Below are 22239 nucleotides of genomic sequence, written 5' to 3' on the forward strand. Positions count from 1 at the left end.
CTGGACTAAAGGTGAACATTTTTCTGCCTCTGACCCTCCCCGGAGAATTTGTTTATTTAAAGACATCCCCAGACCCCTTCTCAATCCCTCCCCTCCCCACTCTGGACCCCCACACACCTCTAGTTCACCAGAGTCACCAGAGTCGAGGGCCTTCAGTTCTAAGGGAGGGGACTGAAAGATGGGATCAACCCTGGGGAAAAAAAGTCTGTTGATGGGGAACTGAGGTTTGGAAGGATAGCGTTGGCTTTCTTTTTTAATTAAACTGGGGTACAAATATATCTGCCAGGCAGTAGGTAAGGGGGAAATAGGCCCTAAAAACCTCAGAATCACTAACTGTGAAGGCAACTTAAATCGTAATCATTCCTATTTGAAAAGAGAGCGCGTGCGCGCTGGATGCCGGGATTTGTAGTCCCCTCCCGGATGGCCTGTACTGCGGCTGTGCAGGGGAAAGCTGCTCTTCCAGGCGCATGCGTGCGGCGGCGGCGGCAGGCCTGACTGCGCCAAAGCGGCGGTAGCAACGCGAGTCCCTGGGAGCTCGCCATGGCGGTGGCTGCGGCGGCCATGGGGCCCTCGGCGCTGGGCCAGAGCGGGCCTGGTTCAATGGCTCCCTGGTGCTCAGTGACCAGCGGCCCAACACGCTACGTCCTGGGAATGCAGGAGCTGTTCCGCGGACACAGCAAGACGCGCGAGTTCCCGGCACACAGCGCCAAGGTGCACTCGGTGGCCTGGAGCTGCGACGGGCGTCGCCTGGCCTCAGGGTCTTTCGACAAGACGGCCAGCGTATTTCTGCTGGAGAAGGACCGGTTGGTAAGCTGACAGGGACCGGCCCAGGCCAGAGAGAGGGGCTGTGGTAAAGCGAGGTGTGGTATTGAGGGAGAGAATGGGGGTGGAGGCTGGGTGGAGGCGAGGAAAAGAGAGGGGTGTGGGGATAAGGGGCTTGTGCTAGAGGAGTGCGGGAGTGACAAGGGTGGTAGGGATCTGGAGGGGGTGTAGTGGAGAGGAAGATGGTGGTGAAATAGAGGGAGGTGGGGGTGCGAGGGAGTGTAGCAGTAAAGTGTGAAGATGAGCGGGGAGTGGAGGCGAGGAAAGGATGAAGACTGCTGGTGAGGAGGGTAGATGGGGCTGGAGTGAGGTGGGGGTGTTATGAGTGGTAGGAAGGAGTCATGTGGTGAGGAATGGCTGTGGTGGTGGTGGGGTCCCTGTGGTGGTGAGGAGGGTCTCTTTGAAAATAATAGGACTTCCTGTGGGAGTGAGCAAGAAGATTGGGAACCTTGGCGGTAGAGTTAAGTGCGGAGAACCAGAAATAAGGAGGAAGGCCAAGGAGGGCAAAAGAGTAAGGGCATTGGTGTGGGAATCCAAACCTCAGAACAGTTCAGAGTGATTGGAGAGGAAGGGGGGAGGGTATTGGGAAGAGTTTTGGGGAAGGGGTGTGGAAGGACTGGTTTATTTTAAATTGTCTGGATCTTTGTTGGTCACAAGCTACCTTGGTTTGAATAAGGTTAAGAAGTTATATGTGGAGGCAGGTACTTATGTGTGAAGTGACATTTGGATTCTGTTCTTGCAGGTAAAAGAAAACAATTATCGGGGACATGGGGATAGTGTGGACCAGCTTTGTTGGCATCCAAGTAATCCTGACCTCTTTGTCACAGCGTCTGGAGACAAAACCATTCGCATCTGGGATGTGAGGACTACAAAGTGCATTGCCACCGTGAACACTAAAGGTGACTCTTCGGAGAGAGGGCAATAGGGAGATGAGCTACTTACAGTCATTCGAAAAGCATTTCCTGAATATCTTCTCCAAGTGTGGCCTTGTGTTAGGTATGGGACATCCTGGGCTGAATAAGACAATCTCCAGCTCCCAGGACCTGTACTGGGTTTAGTGCAGGGAGAGAGACGTGTGTGTTAAAAAAAAAACCCAACATCATATGATACGGTTCATCTTATACTGGAGAGGTCTACAAGATGGATACCTAGAATGGAAATGCTTAAGTCTACCTGTGCGGACAGGCAAGACCTCACAGAATTTGAGCAAAATAGTTAATAGGGATTTAGTGGTCATGGTACAGTGGGTGGATGAGGGGTGGGGGGAAGCTCTAGGAGGGAGCTGCATGTGCAGGTGTATGGAGAATTTGGGAAATTGCTGATAGGCTAGAATGGCTGATCTTGGGAATGAATGGTCTTGGTGGTCTGGGGGAAAGTGACCTGGAAGTTGTGCAGTACATTTGTAGAATCTGTTCTTCACCAGGTATTGTCCTATAAACCTTGAGGCCATTTATTATATTCTGTTGACTAACATGTCATTGATTATAAGATGTACCAATATTTTATATGTTGTTAGGAAAGAAGGTTTCTAGATAACCATGATAAACCAAAAATTTTGAGATGCATCCTGATGCATTTTAAGATATGTTGTAGAGAATAAAGTGTGAAAATATGTGCAGCATAGAATTGATAAAGTTGATGAAATTTTTAATTGATGTTTTCACTGTGGGCCACTGGACTTTGTTGACAAGACTTGTCCCTGGAGGTGGAATGCTGTAGTGCTTTCTCCAAGTAGACAACTGAGTGATGTGTGAGTGATTTAGGTGGTACATGGATGAACATTAAAAACCAGCTGTTTATATATTTTAATGCCTACCAGAAAAAAAGAACTAGCCCATAGAATTTATTGCTAAATGGAAGCTAAACTTATTTAACTAAAATTGTTTTGAGTCAATTTTAAGAAAAGTCTTGAATAAAGAAATATAGCCGTTAACATGGATTGGACAAAAATTGTGAGAACGGCATGTGAATGACTGGAGTTTGGGAAGTGCTGGTGTAAGACTAAGAGGCTTTGGAGTCAAATCCGGTTTAGATCTTGGCTCTATTACTTCATCTTCCATGTCTTCATATGTAAAATGGGGATAATAAAGTGTTCCTTAGAGAATTATTGTGAGGACCCACAGGGGGAAGTTTGTAGATGAAAGTGCTGGACTCATAATTGGTGAGTAAGTAGTAATTCCCTTCTGTCGACTAGGACCTTAGTGAATGAGGTTTGGAGATAGCTCTGGTCTTTGTAGAATTAAAAAAAAAAAAAAACTTCTGCAGGATTATGGGCAAACAGTATCTTGCTGATTATATCTGGGTTTCCAGGGGAGAACATTAATATCTGCTGGAGTCCTGATGGGCAGACCATTGCTGTAGGCAACAAAGATGATGTGGTGACCTTTATTGATGCCAAGACACACCGTTCCAAAGCAGAGGAGCAGTTCAAGTTTGAAGTCAACGAAATCTCCTGGAATAATGACAACAACATGTTCTTCCTGACAAATGGCAATGGTTGTATCAACATCCTCAGGTGAGGGGATTCTAGCTTAGGGACTGTCATATCTTTGCTCTGGGTGCTGTGGTGGATACAGAGATGAATTAGATGCAAGTCTGTCCTGAAGGAGCTTAAAGGACAAATGGTTATAAAGAATCCTAACCTCTGTTGAGCACCTTTTGAACCAGGCACCTTATATTTACTGAGTCCTCACCAAAATTCTGTGGGGTTGTTATTTGAGTCTTATTTAACAGATGAGGATCTGGGATTCAGAGAGTTTAAATCACTAGTCAGCTGGTGAGCACTAGAACTAGATGCACCTTGAATTATGGCAAATTTGTACCTGTAAAGTCTCTGCTTAAATATCACTTTCCCTCCAGGGAAGCCATCTTCATTACTTTCCTGTCTCCCTAGGTTAGAAGCTTATTTTATGTATTTCCTGTTGGAAGCATTTCTCATTCTATATTATAATTACGTTTGTTTATTTTTTTAAAGATTTTATTTATTTATTTGACAGAAAGAGAGAGAGTACAAGCAGGGGGAGCAGCAGAGGGAGAGGGAGAAGCAGGCTCCCCACTGAGCAGGGACCCCGATGTGGGGCTTGATCCCAGGACCTGGGATCATGACCTGAGCCAAAGGCAGACACTTAAAGACTGAGCCACCTAGGTGCCCCTATAATAAGTGTTTACTATCTATATCTTCCATTAGACTCTAAATTCCATGAAGGTAGGGACCATGTGTAACTTGTTTACTGTTGAATCCCTAGTGCCTACCTTAATACTTGCTACACAGAGTTAGGATCTCTGTAGATATTTATTCTGTAAATGAATGAAGTGTTGGAATTGAAATTCAGGTCTGTTGACTCTATTCTTTCTGCTATTCTGGGTGGGCAGTGCAAGGCAGTGTGAAATAGATTCTTTTAGAGAGGCTCAGAGTTTGGAATCCCAGGGAAGGAAACTTGTTGACTGTGGGAGTTGGGGATTGAAGGATGCAGCTTTGGAGCTTGACCTTGAAAGCTGAGTAGAATTTTAAGAATCAGCAAAAGGGACAAAATGGTGTCAAATGGACAAATGGACAAAACAGGTGTCAGTGAGCATGGCCTATATGGAGAGTAGTCGGTAGGTCAGAGTTGCTGGGAATGGTGGCAGATAAGGTATCTGAAGAGAGGGAAGATAAAGTTGAAATATAATCTGGGACCAGATTACATAAAAGGCTGGAAATCTGTGCGTTGGGATTCTATAGCTTTTTTTTTTTTTAAAGCCTTCTTATTAGAAAATAAAACACATATACAGAAAACTGCTTAAAACAGCATATATATTAATGAACTATTATCTGTGTAACCCCACCCAGGTCAAGAAATAGTAATTTGCTGGCCATCCCAGAAGTCCATCCATGTACTTTGTCCTAGTCATAAATCCCTCTCCTCAAAAGGAAACACTATCTTGATTTTTATAATATTTCTTTATAGTTTTAGCTACCAAGTATGCATTTCTAGATACTCTAGTTTAGTCTACTTAAAAAAACTTGATGTTTTTTAAGTGTGTTAAACTACTAGTTTGCTCTTCATCCTTCTTTTACTTAAAATATACCTGTTGGAAAACTAGACTGTTAACCTGCAGAGATTCTCCTAGTCTGGATTTTGCTGATTTTGTATGCTTATTTATTTGTTGGAATATAAGATACTTGCTCTCATTTACTGTTTGGTTACTGAAGAATATAGTTCACTTAGAAAAGGAAGGATAAATGCTTTTTTCCCTTTTTCATCAAATAATGAATTAGTTCTCTGTCGCCTCCAAAGATCAGCTAGGTTTATTTTTAAGACTTATTATAAACTCATGTATTTAAGCATGGTAGATGTGTTTCAGTCTATTGGAGTAATTATCCTTATGGAAGCTCAAATTATCCCATCTTTAGCTAATGGGAGCCTCTTCAAGTTGTTCCTGAGTCATTTTTTTTGACATAATCCTAGTAGTCTTCAGTTTGTTGCTCTCTGGTATGACAGATATCCCAAGTTCATCTTGTATGTTTCCTGCCTCAGACCTTTAATCAGAAGCTTCTCTGAGAATCCCTGGATTCTTTTTCTGAGAAATGATATTGGCGCTACGGATGTCCATATTGCTGGTTTGGTCATTATTTCTAGACCTTTCCAGTGGACAGAGGAAGGATGTATATGTGTATATTTTTAAAGATAAAATATGTGAATTGTGAATTTATATTGATAACTTCCAATTAAAATTCAGGACTAGTGGAATTTTCTAAACATCTTCTATATTATAAATAACTCTTTCCTTCAAAACTGAGTACTTGAGTATTCTGGTTCTCAAGGACAGAAGGGATTATAGAATTAGAATATCCCACAGTTACTTACTACCTTTTTCCATGTTACCCATAGAGATATCTCAGAATAACAGTATTACCACTACCACCACCGATGTGATTACTTAAAATAGTAAATTTTGCTTTTTGCATTGCTTTCCTCATTTTTCTTCCATTAAAAAAAATTAATACTATATATTATCAGAGTGTAGAGCTGCTATGTACTATGCCTTTCTTTTACATCTACAATTTCTCTAAGAAGCTGTGTTATGTAATGCTCATAACCAGTCCCATGCTGATAAATCTCTAGTCATTTTGATTGTTAAAGTTCATTCTTTAGATTCCTCAGGAAGGGTTCATGGAACAGTATTCTCTATTATAACTTATATACTTATAAAACTTACAGATATTTAATTGTGCTTAGTATTTGAGCTCTTTATAATTGATAGTCAATTTTGCTAGTTAGAAAAATCCTTGATTCCTATTTTTTTGCTTGTATATCTTAAATATATTACCCCATTTTCTTTTGGCATAAAGTCTTACTGTCAGAAAGGTCTGATGATTATCTAATTTTGTGTTTTTTTTTTTTTTGGGAAGTCCAGGAAAATTTGTTTGAATTACAGTCTGATGTTTGTTCTGTTGTCTTTGATTTTCTTCTTCAGTATCTCCTGTTGTTGTCTTAGTACCATAGTCCTCTTCCCATAGTTTAATTGCTTTCTGTCTTGTTTCTCAGCTACCCAGAGCTGAAGCCTGTGCAGTCCATCAATGCCCATCCTTCCAACTGCATTTGTATCAAGTTTGACCCCATGGGGAAGTACTTTGCCACAGGAAGTGCAGATGCTTTGGTCAGCCTCTGGGATGTGGATGAGTTGGTTTGTGTTCGGTGCTTTTCCAGGTAAGCAGCTCTGCCAGCACTTTCCTTGTTGGATAAATTAATTTAATTTTATTTTGGGTAAAATTGTGCCCTACTCTTACTGGGTTATTCTAACGTGTCCTCTGTCCACTCTGTTCCAGGCTGGATTGGCCTGTGAGGACCCTCAGTTTTAGCCACGATGGAAAAATGCTGGCATCAGCCTCAGAAGATCATTTTATTGACATTGCTGAAGTAGAGACAGGTAACTGAAACCCTCAGTACTGTAATGAGTCTTCTGTCTGTCACCTGTGGCCATCAGGACTTTTCCTGTCAGTGTTTTCATCGTCACATTACTACTTCACCTTCATTAGCATAAATGAATTTTCTTTTTAAGATTGCTTTGTTTATTATGACCATTATAGTCAGGTCATGAGGGAGCAAAGAGTTCAGAAAGGGGCAGGTCTGAAAGAGAGTGATTTAGGAAAATATTTTGCATTTTATTAACTTTTAATTCTTCTATCATGAAACTTTTAAAATATGGAAAATAGGAGAAAGAAAAAAGTGTTACCTTTGGTCCCACCTCTAAATACAATCTCTTAGTGTTGTGGTATACTTTTTTTCTATATTTTGCTTGTATGTGAACTTAAAAAATGCGTATTTTTTTATAATTTTAGGAATTATCAAAATACATGTGATTTGCTTTAAAAACAAGCAATAGAATTTGAAAGTAGAAAAATAGGAGGAGAGTATTCATTTTACAAAGAACTTCCTCAGCTTTACTTATTTATTTTTAATGAATAATTTTTTTATTATCGAAGTATAGTTGACATATAATGTATATTAGTTTCATGTATGACATAGTGATTTGACAGATATGCATTAGTCATTGATCATAATAAATGTAGTCACCATTTGTCACCATACAACATTATTACAATATTATTGACTATATTCCCATTGCTGTACTTTATATCTTCATGACGTATTTTATAATTGGAAGTTTGTACCTCTTAATCACTTCACCTGTTTCACCCATCACCCTAACCTTCTCTCTGGCACCCAACGGTTTTCTTTATTTATGAATCTGTTTCTGTTGTTTATTTATTTACTTGTTTCGTTTTTTAGATTTCATGTATAATTGAAGTCATATGGTATTTGTCTTTTCTTGATTTATTTCACTTAGCTTAATACCCCTTAGGTCCACCAGTGTTCTCACAAATGGCAAAATCTCATTCCTTTTTTATGACTGATTAATATTCCATTGTGTGTGTGTGTGTGTGTGTGTGTGTGTGTGTGTGTGTGTGTGTGTATGTGTATCATATCTTCTTTATGCATTCATCTATCCATGGACACTTAGGTTGCTTCCATATCTTGGCTATTGTAAATAATGGTGCAGTAAACATAGGGTGCATGTATCTTTTTGAATTAGTGTTTTTGTTTTCTTTGGGTAATTACCCAGTAGTGGAATTACTGGATCATATAGTATTTCTATTTCTAATTTCTTTAGAAAGCTCCATACTGTTTTCTACAGTGGCTACACCAATTTACATTCCCACCAACAGTGTATGAGGATTCCTTCTTCTTTACATCCTCACCGATATTTGTTTTTTGTTCTTTTTGATACTAGCTATTCTGATGGGTGTGGGGTTATATCTCATTGTATGTGCATTTCCCTGATGATCAGTGATGTGAACACCTTTTCATGTTTGTTGGTCATCTATATGTCTTTTTTGGAAAAATGTCTATTCAGGTTTTCTGTCCCCCCCTTTTTAAAAGATTCATTCACCCATTTGAGAGAGAGAGCACGAGCAAGTGTGGGGGAAGGGGGAGAGGCAAAGAATCTCAGGCAGACTCCCTGCTGAGTGTGGAGCCTGCTGTGGGGCTCAGTCTCTGGACCCTGAGATCATGACCTGAGCTGAAATCTAAGAGTTGGACGCTCAATTGACTAAGCCACCCAGGCACCCCATTCTTTATGTTTTATTTATTTTTTTTATAAAATCCTTATCTCTCTTTTTTTTTAATATTTTATTTATTTATTTCACAGAGAGATAGCGAGAGCAGGAACACAAGCAGGGGGAGTGGGAGAGGGAGAAGCAGGTTTCCCACCGAGCAGGGAGCCCAATGTGGGGCTCGATCCCAGGACTCTGGGATCATGACCTGAGCCAAAGGCAGATGCTTAACGACTGAGCCACCCAGGCGCTCCAGGCACCCCATTCTTTAATCAGCTTACTTTTTTTTTTCTTGGTGTTGAGCGTATAAGTGTCTTACATATTTTGGATATTAACCCCTTATTGGATTTATTATTTGGAAGTATCTTCTCCCATTCAGTAGGTTGCCTTTTTGTTTTGTTGATGGTTTCCTTTACTATGCAAAAGCTTTTTATTTTGGTGTAGTCCCAGTAGTTTATTTTTGCTTTTGTTTCTCTTTGCTTGAGACATATCCGTAAATGTGTTGCTAAGGCTGATGTCCAAGAGATTGCTGCCTTGCCTATGTTTTCTTTTAGGAGTTTTATGGTTTCATATCTCACACTTAGGTCTTTAATTCATTTTGAGTTTATTTTTGTGTCTGGTGTAAGAAAGTCGTCCAGTTTCATTTTTTTCGCGTGTAGCTGTCTTGTTTTCCCAGCACCATTTTTTTTTTTTAAGATTTTATTTATTTGAGAGAGAGAATGAGAGAGAGCACATGAGAGGGGGGAGGGTCAGAGGGAGAAGCGGACTCCCTGCTGCGCAGGGAGCCCGATGTGGGACTCGATCCCGGGACTCCAGGATCATGACCTGAGCCGAAGGCAGTCGCTTAACCAACTGAGCCACCCAGGCACCCCTCCCAGCACCATTTGTTGAAGAGACTGTCTTTTTTCCATTGCATATTCTTGCCTCCTTTGTTGTAGATTAATTGATCATATAAGTGTGGGTTTATTTTTGGGCTCTCTATCCTGTTCCATTGATCTATCATGTGTCTATTTTTGTGCCAGTGCCATACTGTTTTGATTACTATAGCTTTGTAGTATATCTTGAAATCTGGGCTTGTGATACCTTCAGCTTTGTTCTTCTTTCTTAAGATTGCTTTGGCTATTCAGAGTCTTTTGTGGTTTCATCCAAATTTTAGGATATTTGTTTTTCTGTGAAAAATGTTGTTGGTATTTTGATAGGGATTGCATTGAATCTGAGGATTGCTTTGGGTGGTGTGGACATTTTAACAATATTAATTCTTCCAGTCCCTGAGCATGGTATATTTTTCTATTTGTGTCGTCTTCAATTTCTTTCTTCAATGTCTGATAGTTTTTAGAGTATAGGTCTTTTCCCTCCGTGGTTCAATGTATTCCCAGGTATTTTACTCTTTTAGGTGCAGTTGTAAATGGGATCGTTCTCTTAATTTTTTCTTTCTACTACATTATTACTAGTGTATAGAAATGCAGCAGATTTCTGTATAATAATTTTGTTTCCTGCAACTTTACTGAATTCATTTATTCTAATAGTTTTTGTGGAGTCTTTATGGTTTTCTATATATAGTATCATGTCATCTGCAAATACTGACAGTTTTACTTCTTTTTTACCAATTTGGGTGCTTTTTTTTTTTTTCTTTTTCTTTTTCTTGTCTGATTGCTGTGGCCAGGACTTCCAGGACTGTGTTGAATAAAGATGGTGAGAGTGGACATCCTTGTCTTGTTCCTAATCTTAGGGGAAAAGCTTTTAGTTTTTTAGCATTGAGTATGATGTTATCTATGGGTTTTTCATATAGGGTCTTTATTATGTTGAAGTTCGTTTCCTCTAAATCCATTTTGTTGAATTTTTATCAAGAATGGATGTTTATTTTATCAAATGCCTTTTGTGTGTCTATTGAGATGATCATATGATTTTTATCCTTCCTCTTACTGATGTGATGTATCACATTGATTTATTTGCAAATATTGAACCATCCTTGCATCCTTGGAATAAATCCCACTTGATCATGGTGTATGATATTTTTAATGTATTGTTGAATTTGGTTTGCTAATATAGTTTGTTGAGGATTCTTGCATCTATGTTCTTCAGGGATATTGGCCTGCAGTTTTTTTTTTGTTTTGTTTTGTTTTTGGTAGTGTCTGCCTGGTTTTTGGTATCAGAGTAAGGCTGGCCTCATAGAATGAATTTGGAAGTTTTTCTTCCTTGCCTATTTTCTGGAATAGTTTGAGAAGAATAGGTATTAACTCTCTTTAAATGTTTGATAGAATGCACCCGTGAATCCATCTGGTCCTGGACTTTTGTTTATTTGGAGTTTTTTGATTACCAGTTCAATTTCATTACTAGTAATTGGTCTGTTCAAATTTTCTCTTTCTTCTTGATTCAATTTTGGCAAATTTATCCATTTTTTTAGGTTGTCCAATTTGTTGGCATATAATTTTTCATAGTATTCTCATAGAACCCTTTGTATTTTTGTAGTGTCAGTTATTATTTCTTCTTTTTCATTTCTGAATTCATTTATTTGAGTTCTCTCTCTTCTCCATGAGTCTGGTAAAGGTTTATCAAATTTGTTTATGTTTTTGAAGAACCAGCTCTTGGTTTCATGGATCTTTTCCGATGTTTTTTTAGTATCTGTTTCATTTATTTCTGCTCTTATCTTTTTTATTTCCTTCCTTCTACTAACTTCGGGCTTTGTTCTTTTTGTAGCTCCTTTAGATATAAAGTTGATTTGTTTATTTGGGATTTTTCTTGTTTCTTGAGGTAGGCCTGTACTGCTATAAAGTTTCCTGTTAGAACTGCTTTTGCGTCATCCCAAAGATTTTGGATTGTTGTGTTTCCATTTTCATTTGTCTCCATGTATTTTTTAATTTCCTCTTTGATTTATTCATTGACGCATTGATTGTTTAGTGGCATGTTGTTTAGCTTCTGTATGTTTGTGTTTTTTCCAGTTTTTTTCTTTTTCTTGTAATTGATTTCTAGTTTCATATCATTGTGGGTCAGAAAAGATGCTTGATAAAATTTCAGTCTTCTTAAATTCATTGTAACTTGTTTTGTGGCCTACAATATATGATCCATCCTGGAGAATATTCCATGTGCACTTGAAAATGTGTATTTTGTTTTTGGATGAAGTGTTCTGTATATCTCTGTAAAGTCCAACTGGTCTAATGTGTCATTCAGAGCTACTGTTTTTTTGTTGATTTCTGTCTGGATGATCTATCCATTGATGTGGAAGTGTGTTGTTAAAAGTCTCCTGCTATTGTATTACTGTCAATTTCTCCTTTTATGTTTGTTAATATTTACTTTATGTATTTAGGTGCTCCTATCTCCTATGTTAGGTACACAGATACTTATAATTGTTACATCCTCTTGTTGGATTGATTTGTTTATCATTGTTTAATGCTTTTCTTTGTCTCTTGCCACAGTCTTTGTTGCAAAGTGTGTTTTGTGTGATAATTTTTTTTCCCTTTGGTGGGCAGCAAAGCAAAGTTTATTGGGTGATAGCAAAGTGATAGTACAAAGTTCCTGAGGAGGGAGGGGACCCGAGAGGGTTGCCTTTCTCTGATAAAAATATTACTACCCCAGCTTTTTTTTTTACTTCCATTTGCATGGAGTATCTTTTACCACCCCCTCATTTTCAGTCTGTATGTGTCTTTTTTTTTTTTTTTTAAAGATTTTATTTATTTATTTGAGACAGAGAGAATGAGAGAGAGAGAGAGAGCACATGAGAGGGGGGAGGGTCAGAGGGAGAAGCAGACTCCCTGCTGAGCAGGGAGCCTGATGCGGGGCTTGATCCTGGGACTCCAGGATCATGACCTGAGCTGAAGGCAGTTGCTTAACCAACTGAGCCACCCAGGCGCCCCATATGTGTCCTTAGGTTTGAAGTGAGTCTCGTAGGCAGCATATAGTTGGGTCTTGTTTTTTCAGCCATTCAGTCACCCTGTGTCTCTTGATTGGACCATTTAGTCAATTTACATTTAAGTAATTATTCATAAGTATGTATTTATTGCCATTTTGTTCATTGTTTTCTGTTGTTTTTGTAGTTCTTCTTTGTTCCTTTCTTGTCTTCCTCTCTTCCCTTGTGGTTTGATGGCTTTTTTTTATGTTGTGTTAATCATGATACATTACATCATTAGTTTTTTTTTTTAAAGATTTTATTTATTTGAGAGAGAGAGAATGAGAGATAGAGACCACGAGAGGGAAGAGGGTCAGAGGGAGAAGCAGACTCCCTGCTGAGCAGGGAGCCTGATGTGGGACTTGATCCCAGGACTCCAGGATCATGACCTGAGCTGAAGGCAGTCGCTTAACCAACTGAGCCACCCGGGCGCCCTACGTCATTAGTTTTTGATGTGTGTTCCATGATTCATTGTTTGCATATAACACCCAGTGCTCCATGCAGTACATCCCCTCTTTAATACCCATCACCAGGCTAACCCATCCTCCCACCCCCTTCCCCTCTAGAACCCTCAGTTTGTTTCTCACAGTCCGTAGTCTCTCATGGTTCATCTCACCCTCTGATTTCCCCCCCTTTATTCTTCCCTTCTTGCTATCTTCCTTTTTTTTTTCTTAACATATAATGTATTGTTTGTTTCAGAGGTACAGGTCTGTGATTCAACAGTCTTACACAATTCACAGCGCTCACCATAGCACATACCCTCCCCAGTGTCTGTCACCCAGCCACACTTGATGGCTTTTTTTTTTTTTTAAGATTTTATTTATTTATTTGACAGAAAGAGACACAGTGAGAGAGGGAACACAAGCAGGGGGAGTAGGAGAGGGAGAAGCAGGCTTCCTGCGGAGCAGGGAGCCCGATGCGGGCTTCGATCCCAGGACCCTGGGGTCATGACCTGAGCTGAAGGCAGATGCTTAACGACTGAGCCACCCAGGTGCCCCTTGATGGCTTTTTTTAATGTTATGTTTGGATTACTTTCTCTTTATTTTTTGTATCTGTTATAGGTTTTTGATTTGTGGTTACCATGGGGTTCATAAATAACATCCTATGTATGTAGCAGTCTATATTGTTAGTTGCTTAAGCTTGAACACATTCTAAAAAGCACTGGTTTTACTACCCCTTTATGTGTCATATATCTTTTTATTTTGTGTATCCCTTCAGTGATTTTTGTAGATGTAATTGATTTTACTGCTTTGTATTTTAACCTTCATAATGGCTTTATAAGTGATTAGTTCGCTACCTTTAATCATGTTTGCTTTTGCCAGTGAAATTTTTTCCTTTCATAATTTTCTTCTAATTATGGCCTTTTCTTTTCACTTAAAGAATTCCCTTAAATACTTCTTGTAAGGCTGGTTTAGTGGTGATGAACTCCCTTTTGTTTGGGAAACTCTTTGTCTCCTTCAATTCTGAATGATAGCCTTGCCAGGTAGAGTATTCTTGGTTGTAGGTTTTTTTCTTCCAGCCCTTGGAATATATCATGCCACTCCCTCCTGGCCTGCAGAGTTTTTGCTGAGATCAGCCTATAGCCTTATGTGTTTTCCCTTGTATGTGACTATTTTTCTCTTGTTGCTTTTAAGATTCTCTCTTTATCTTTAATTTTTGCCGTTTTAATGGTTATGTGTCTTGGTGTGAACCTTTTTGGGTTCATCTTGTTTGGAGCTTTCTTTGTTTCCTGGATCTGGATGTGTGTTTCCTGCCTCAGATCCAGGAAGTTTTCAGCTATTATCTCCAAACAAATTTTCTGCCCCCTTTCCTCTCTCTTCTCCTTCTTGCACTCCTATAATGCAAATGTTATCATGCTTGATGATTTTGCAGAGGTTTCTTCACCTCTTCTCACGTTACTTATTCTTTTGTCTTTTTGCTGTTCATCTTAGTTGCTTTCTATTACCCTGTCTTCAAGATCTCTGATCCGTTCTTCTACATCTCCTAGTCTGCTGTTGATTTCCTCTAGTGTATTTTTTTCATTTCAGTTACTGTATTCAGCTCTGACTGGCTCTTTTTTACATTTTCGGTCTCTTTGTTGAAATTCTCACAGAGTTCATCCACTGTTTTCTCAAGTCCAGTTGAGTATCTTTAGGATCATTACTTTGAACTCTTTATCAGGTATATCACATATCTCCATTTTGTTTAGTCCTTTCTCTGTGATTTTGTCTTGTTTTTTCATTTGGGACATATCGCTTAGTCTCCTCATTTTGGCTAACTGTCCGTGTTTCTTTCTATGTGTTAGGTAGGTCAGCTACATCTCCTGGCCTTGAAAGTAGTGACTTTTATGTAGAAGTGGTGCCCTGTATGCTATCTGCCTTGGTCACCGGAACCAGGCATACTAGGGCTGTCCCCTTTGTGGGCTGTATGTATCCTCCTGCTGTGGTTGAGCTGTGATTACTGTGGGCATGCTGATGGGTGGGGCTGGCTCTCAGCCCAGCTGGCTGCAGTGACCCGCTTTGCCTGCTGCAGACGCACTGGGCAGGGTTTGCTTCCCGTGCTGTTGAGAGGTCTGGCTGCAGCTGCCATGGACTCAATGGTGGGTGGGGCTGGCACTCAGTCTAGCTGTGTGTAATTGGCCTGTGTGACAGCTGCAGGTACACAGAAGGGCAGGGTTTGTTCTTTGTGCAGCCAGCTAAGAGGCCCAGCTGTAGGAACTGTGGGCAAGCTGGTATGTAGGGTTATCTCCCTGTCTCCCAGGGCAGGAATCACTTTGGAGGGGTGCTGGTCCCATGTGGGGCTGCCTGCTGGATATGGCAGGGGAGGAGCTGCTTTGGAGGGGTGCCTGTGAAGGCCAGTGGGTTGGGTAGGGTGGGTGGTAGGGTAATGCTGGGGCAGGGCGTGTGTTGTTAACAAGGTAGACGGAGGTGTTACAATTGGCTTCTGCAAGCATCTAGCTATCTAGGCTCACGGACAACAAGAAAAATGGCACCTGCCAGCACTTTTTTATTCCTGGAGAAATCTACAGACATTTGCCCTTCCTGTACACACCCTGAAATTAGTAAATCTCCTTCATGTGTACCCTAGGTGCTTTTTAAGCTGCTGCTTCAGTGCTGTCTCCACCTGAGATACTTAGTAGTGTGCTGGCTCTTTTGCCCTCCAGTTCAACTGGAGTTAAGCCCTGCTGATTTTCAAAGCCAGACATTATGGGCACTTGTCTTCCCAGCATAGGTCCTTATGGCCAGGATTGCCCTGTGTGGGATCTGTTCCCCTCACTCCATCCTTGTGATGGCTCTCCTGTTTGTGGTCATATGCACCAGGGGTTTGGTTCCTGGCCCTGTCTCCACCCCTCCTACCCTTTCAACGTGGCCTTCTCTCAGGATTAGCTGTGGAAGATCTCTTCTGCCGGTCCTCAGATCATTTTCAGAGTTAATTGCAGTAGATACACTTGTTGCCTCAGTGTGTCTGCGGGAGGGGGTGAGCTCAGGAACCTCCTGAACTCTGCCATCTTCTGTCATTTCCTCAGATTTATTTTGTAATGGAGCTTTATTGTTTTGGGGAATACATGATACTTTAGTAAAAGAATTTAAACTGTATAGAAGACTTCAAAGAGTAAAGTTAAAAAATTGGAATTCCACAATGTAAAAATGCCACTGTTGATGACAATGTGGTAAATGTTGTCCAGCCATTCAGCAGCCATACGCAGCTCCTTTGTGTCACCCTTGTTTGTGTGATGTGTGGGTATTCTCCTGCTCCAGGCAGTGCCTGCCTCACCTCAGGATGTTATAGCTTCTTAACATGGCGATGGCTACTGAGCTGTGCTGCTGCTTTTCATGCAGTCTAGAATTCCATTGAATATGTTCATATATTCTTAAACTGCCAGTATATACTTGCACATGCCTATAGGTATTTCAGTTGCCCAGCTCTTTGGTGGTTTCTCGTCTTTGCACCATTATAAGTAATGCTTGTGAGAAATATTCCTTATGGACTTCATTTTAGGTCATCCTTTTGGGTAAACCAGTGAAGTGGGATTGCTGACTGAGTCCAAAGTATTCACATTTTGTGAAGGACCAAATCACTTACAGAAAGGTTATTGCAGTGTTTTTTCTTAACAGTGCATGCATGTGCATGTTTCTCCTGTGTCATCTTTGCGTAAGTTTGTCTGCCTCACCTAATATGTGTGAAATATGATTTATTTATTTAATTTTTATTTAAATGATTTTATTTACTAGAGAGAGTGTGAGTGAGAGCATGAGTGAAGGGTGGGGAGCAGCAGAGGCAGAGGGGGGAAACAGATGTCCTGCTGAGCAAGGAGCCTGACACGGGGTTCAGTCCCAGCACCCCAGGATCATGACCTGAGCCAAAGGCAGATGCTTTACCAACTGGAGCCACCCAGGCACTTTAGAGAGAGAGTGCACAAGCATGAGGCGGGGCAGAGGGACGGGGGAGAGAGAATCCTCAGGCAGACTCCCTGCTGAGTGCAGAGCCCACCACGGGGCTTGATCCCAGGATCCTGAGATCATGACCTGAGCTGAAATCAAGAGCCGGCTGCTTAACTGTCAGAGCCACCCCGGTGCCCCTAAAATATATAGTTCACATAAAATCTTTCAGGAATATATCAAATATGACTGTATTAATTTTTCTAAGTAGTTCAGACAAATACTTTTAACATTTTTTTAAATTTTCTCTATAACCTAGGCTAAAAATTAAAAATCAGATGATTATCAAAGGGAAGCACAATTATATTTATAGCATTGTTTTATACATAAAAGGGAAATAGTCTAAATTTTCATTATGAAGGAATAATTAAATAAGTTGTGATACATCCATATTACAGTGTGCCAAGAGAAAAACATAGCTCTGTATGTGCTGAATTGCAAGATTGGCAAGGCATTTTACTGAATGAGCAAAGCAAGTAGCCAGTCAGTGCATATGATGTGTTCCTATTTAGGTAAAGAAACTAAAGCTAAATTAGTAGGACTTTTGAAAGAATTTGTTTCAGACTTAGAAGATTGGGAGAAGATAAAATTTACTTTAAATTATAATTTAAGTATTATTACTGAAACCAATTAAATAAAATGAAAAATTCAGTTCCTCAGTTACCCTAGGCACATTTTAAGGACTTCAATAGCCACATGTGGCTGGTGGTTTCTGTATTGGGTAGTGCAGATGTAGAATGTTCCAATCACAGAAGTTTGTTTCCCAGTGCTGCTCTTTACCCTGGTACTGTTGGAATTTTATGCAGTAAGCATGTCTTTGTATATTAGTTTGTAAAATAAGAGTAATATATGCTCAGTATAGAATATTTGGAAAATGTTGACAAATATAAAAAAGAAATTAACAGTCACACATAGGTCCATAATTTGGAGGTAGTGAATTCCTAACGTATTAGTATATTTCCTTCCAATCTTTTTTTCATGTGTATATATTTATGTATCTATATAGATATTTTATATATAGACATCTATACATCTGTGTGTGTGTATATACACACACTATACTATGTATAGTTGGAGTCATATTCCTTTTTTTTAAAGATTTTATTTATTTATTTGACAGAGTGAGAGAGGGAACACAAGCGGGGGGAGTAGGAGAGAGAGAAGCAGGCTTCCCGCGGAGCAGGGAGCCCGATATGGGGCTTGATCCCAGGACCCTGGGATCATGACCTGAGCCGAAGGCAGACGCTTAATGACTGAGCCACCCAGGCGCCCCTATAGTTGGAGTCATATTAAATAAGATTTTGTGTTTTACATATTTTTAATGGTTAAATGTAAAATAAGGAATTTTATTTCTGATAGCATGTATTTTAACAGTCCACTTACTTTCAGCTTTTTAGACACACCATACATATCGCACTGGCGTTTTTAGAACTTCAGTGGCCTGGAGTAGTAATGTCAGTCTCACCCAGATAGCACCTTATTTATCATTCAGAGATTAAACTTTCCAATAAAACTGTCAAGATGTTAAAGTTTATGAAGCCACATGGTTATTTAGGAAACGTTTTAGAAGGCCTCTTCATGTCTACTCTGGTTTTCTTGATCTGTATAAATTTCTTCATCCTAACCAATTCCAAATGACTGACAAATGATGGAGTAGAGGCCTAAAGAGAAGTACAATGGGGGTAGCAGCCTCTGAAACTATTCTTTATGTTTGTGTAATACAGAAATTTGCTCAGACGTATAGCTAGACTGCCAGATACTAGCATCATGAAGAGTGGTTAACTGTCCCTGAAATAGGATTACTTAACAAAAAGAATCTTTCTTTCTGTCTCTCTCTACACACACATGTGTTCATGTGTGTATAAAAAATATATATTAAACAGTTTTATTGAAATATTTACTTACCATATAGTTGACCAGTTTGAAGCATATAATTTAATGTATCCTGCAACTTTAAATTAACACCACATTGTTTATGTTTTATAACATTACTCTTAACCCTAAGGTTGAAAAAAAGTAAAGTGGGACTAAAGGAATAATGGCTTTAGAAAAATCATGTTTAATTTCAAGTAGGAAGAATGACATTTTGGGGGAAAAAATCTATTTGCAAAGCATTGTGATTTAGCAGAAAGACCTGTGACTTTGGAAACCGACTCACTTCATGTGCTGACTCTGCTGCTTCCTTGAGGTATGACTTAACTGTTCAGTCACCTGTTCCTTTATAAAATGGGGTTTAAAATCATTACTTGCCTTGCTGCATTGTCATTATACTTTATTAAACTAGAGTATAATCCATCTGATTCCTAAGGTGTGCTCAGTAAATATTAACTGCTGTTACTGTTTTCCTAGGGTGTACAGAATAGGTTTAGATCATAGGCTCTGCATTCAGATCTTGCTCTGCCACCTACTGGCTTGTGCTCTCCCTGTGCCTCGGTGTTCTCTGTAAGATGGGGTAATGATTGTACCTGTCCTGTAGGGTTAATAAGTGGATTAAATGAGGGGTGCCTGAGTGGCTCAGTCGGTTAAGCGTCTGCCTTCAGCTCAGGTCATGATCTCAGGGTCCTGGGATCGAGCCCCATGTTGGGTTCCCTGCTCAGCGGGGAGTCTGCTTCACCCTCTCCCTCTGCCCCTGCCACCCCCCCCCCCCCCGGGCTCGTGTTCTCTCAAATAAATAAATAAAATCTTTTTTTAAAAAGTGGATTAAATGAGTTAATGTAGGCAAGTACTTAATGTGGTTTCTTATTATTAACGTATTGATTGGTTTCTCTATGTTGATTTTTATAGGAGACAAGCTATGGGAGGTGCAGTGTGAGTCCCCGACTTTCACCGTGGCTTGGCACCCCAAAAGGCCTCTGCTGGCATTTGCCTGTGATGACAAAGATGGCAAATATGACAGCAGTCGGGAAGCAGGAACTGTGAAGCTGTTTGGGCTTCCTAATGACTCCTGATGGGAGGCCCTCAGGGAGATGAGACGCTGGCAGAGGCCTTCCTTTGTGTATTAGTCTGGTCTCTTCTCTTGGAGTTGGTGGGCACCTCAAGCATTTGTAATTGGTATAAATTATACAAGTCTTTGTCAGTCTGCCTATTCCAGTTCCCTTCTTGTTTTGTGAGCTCTTCCCGTTCTTTCTCCCCTTTGCAGGAGGGTTCTGCATGATAACACCCGCATAGCTTGTCCTCTGGGGACCTCCTGTCTTCCCTGCTTTGGGTGTATGGTAGACTTTGTTGGGTTTGCTTCTGTTTGAACAGTACCTACCTTGGGGCGGGGTGAGTGAAGAAGGGTGAGATGGGATGGAGATTTTTTTACAGTAAAAAGAAATGTATATAATTTTGAGAATTGAGCATTTAATAAAACTGACTAATTATGGGACTTTTGAGACTTTAAAAGTTGTGGTATTTTTGTTATTGTTGCAGGTATTGGGAGATGTTGCAGTTTTGCATTTAAAAAAAAATCTCAGATTGCATTTAGGGGTGGTAATTCTATCATTTAATGTCCTAACCAAGAATTCTGTGAAATGCAGGGACCCAGCAGGAAGTGTATGGGCAATAGCAATCCTTAAAGTCTTCAGCTTAAGTGTATGTGTACCTTGCCTTAATCTACAAAGGATTTGTAGACAATAAATTTATGATAAACATTGAGAAAAGCAGTAAAATATAAACAAATCCAAAATCAGGATAAGACATATAGATTAGAATAGAAAGTTGAAACTGGGGAAATTAAAATAGAAATATGCAAAGAACGAGGACCTGACTGAATGATTGAACTAAAATTTTGGCTGTGCCCCCTGGTGGCAAAGTGAAGAAGGGAGAAGTCAGTTAATTCTTAATGAAAAAGCAGAGCACGTGCCAGTTCTTCAGGGAAAGCAGAACTTTTGTTAGCTCTTACCTCCGAAAGAAGTGGCTCACGTAGGAGATTACCTGTGAGCAATGTCTTGATTTTCATTGTATTTTAATGTATTTTGGCATTAAAAATATAGAAATATACCTCAATAAATGATGTTTATAGAAAATTTTGGAAAAAGCAAGTAAGCAAAAAGAAAAAAATCGTATTTCTCCTCCCAAGAGATACTCACTATTAGCATTTTTGTGTGTATCCTTTTAGTTTTCCTATGCTCATATTTATGTATAGAAACATGTTTATACAAATCTTGCAGAGTAGACAAAACAAGTATGACAAGGTAAAGCATGCAAAGTGCTCAACACCATGTCAGGCAGTATTATAAACATTCAGTAAGTCTTACTAGAAATTTTTAGTAATTAGACATTCCTTAGGCTTGGTACAGTAATGAGCACTTTACTCAGTTTTTGCCACAGCCTTCTGCAGTTGGGTGTTATCATTTTACTACTTTAGGGAGTTTAACTCAGTGTTATTCATTAAGTGACAGTATTCAGATCTAGATTTGCTTAAAGGTCCATATGTCTTCTATTTGCAGTGGCTATTCTATCTCCACTTGCCATTCCCATTTTACAGATGAGTAAACCTTGGCTCTGAGAAGTTGACTCTTGGCCCAAGTTATTGAGTGATTGCTTGAGTCTAGTATTCAGGCTCAAGTAGTGTTTCCTTCAGCCTCCAGAATAGCCTCTGCCTGCATCCTTCCCTGAAGATGGTCTTTTAGTTGCAAACCAGCATGCCACCTCATTATGTCAGAAGTTCAGTGTTGTTATGTCACTGGAAGTAAACTGTGGCACACTGATTCTTATTTTTATGGTTGTCTGCCATATCTATATATCCCCCTTAGCATTGGAATCAGACATCAAAGTTTAGTCTAGATCTTAGTATTTGATCAGTTCCCTCCTCTTTGATCCATGTGGATTTTTTCCCTCTGGGTTTGTGTAAAGTAGTGATCCACGCAACTTTTCACTAAGAGATTTGTTGCTTTCAGCTAGCTTTTTCACTTTTAGCAACAGGAGAACCCTTATTATCTGTGAGGAAAGAGCTCAAGCTTGTGGCAGCTTTTGTTGACTGTCAGGGCTTTGCTGACATTTCTGTGCTTTGACTTCAGAGTCCTGGGGAGGCTTAGAAGTTGGGACCCTCTTGTTGAAATGCATAATTTGTCCCAGACCTGATGCCCCTATGGTTTGAGTGAGTTGTCTAATTCAGAGCAGGAAGGGAACCATTCATAGTCACCCAGCAACTGACGTATTCAGTCAGTCCAGCCATGTCATACAGTTACTGCTCCAAACACTAGCAAGTCAAAAGAGGGTGGTGAGTTCTGCTCTGAGCTAGGCTGTAGTTGGTAAAGAAAGTTTGGGATTTGCTATGCCAATGACCCATTGCTGTGTAGTTACAAGTCAGGCTGAGAAATGGGTAGTGAAGATTATAGTATGTTTTGTGCTAGGATTCTGGTTTCTCTATGGCATGAGATATAGGGAAGGATGAAACCTGCCAGATGTTAAGCTCGAGTGAGGTGTATGTGTGTGCCTTGAGGATTATTCCCCCCTACCCCACCCCACCCCACCCCACCCCACCCCCGCCCCTAAGCTATGGGAGGTGGTGTCCTGATAGAGTGGATTGGGAGGCT

At 40.1% G+C, this 22239-nt stretch overlaps 1 protein-coding gene across 1 annotated transcript; it reads left to right on the plus strand.

The window, feature by feature from the left end:
• The first annotated feature begins 482 nt into the window (after window positions 1–482).
• Window positions 483–20104, plus strand: THOC3 (THO complex 3). Its single transcript, XM_027605517.1, has 6 exons — window positions 483–807; window positions 1565–1721; window positions 3133–3337; window positions 6351–6512; window positions 6632–6732; window positions 19505–20104. Exons 1-6 carry the CDS (start codon window positions 541–543, stop codon window positions 19666–19668), a joined length of 1056 nt encoding a protein of 351 aa, XP_027461318.1. The 5' UTR covers window positions 483–540; the 3' UTR covers window positions 19669–20104.
• The last annotated feature ends 2135 nt before the right edge of the window (window positions 20105–22239 follow it).

This window comes from Zalophus californianus, chromosome 5, assembly GCF_009762305.2.
Source record: "Zalophus californianus isolate mZalCal1 chromosome 5, mZalCal1.pri.v2, whole genome shotgun sequence".
Lineage (NCBI taxonomy): Eukaryota > Metazoa > Chordata > Mammalia > Carnivora > Otariidae > Zalophus > Zalophus californianus.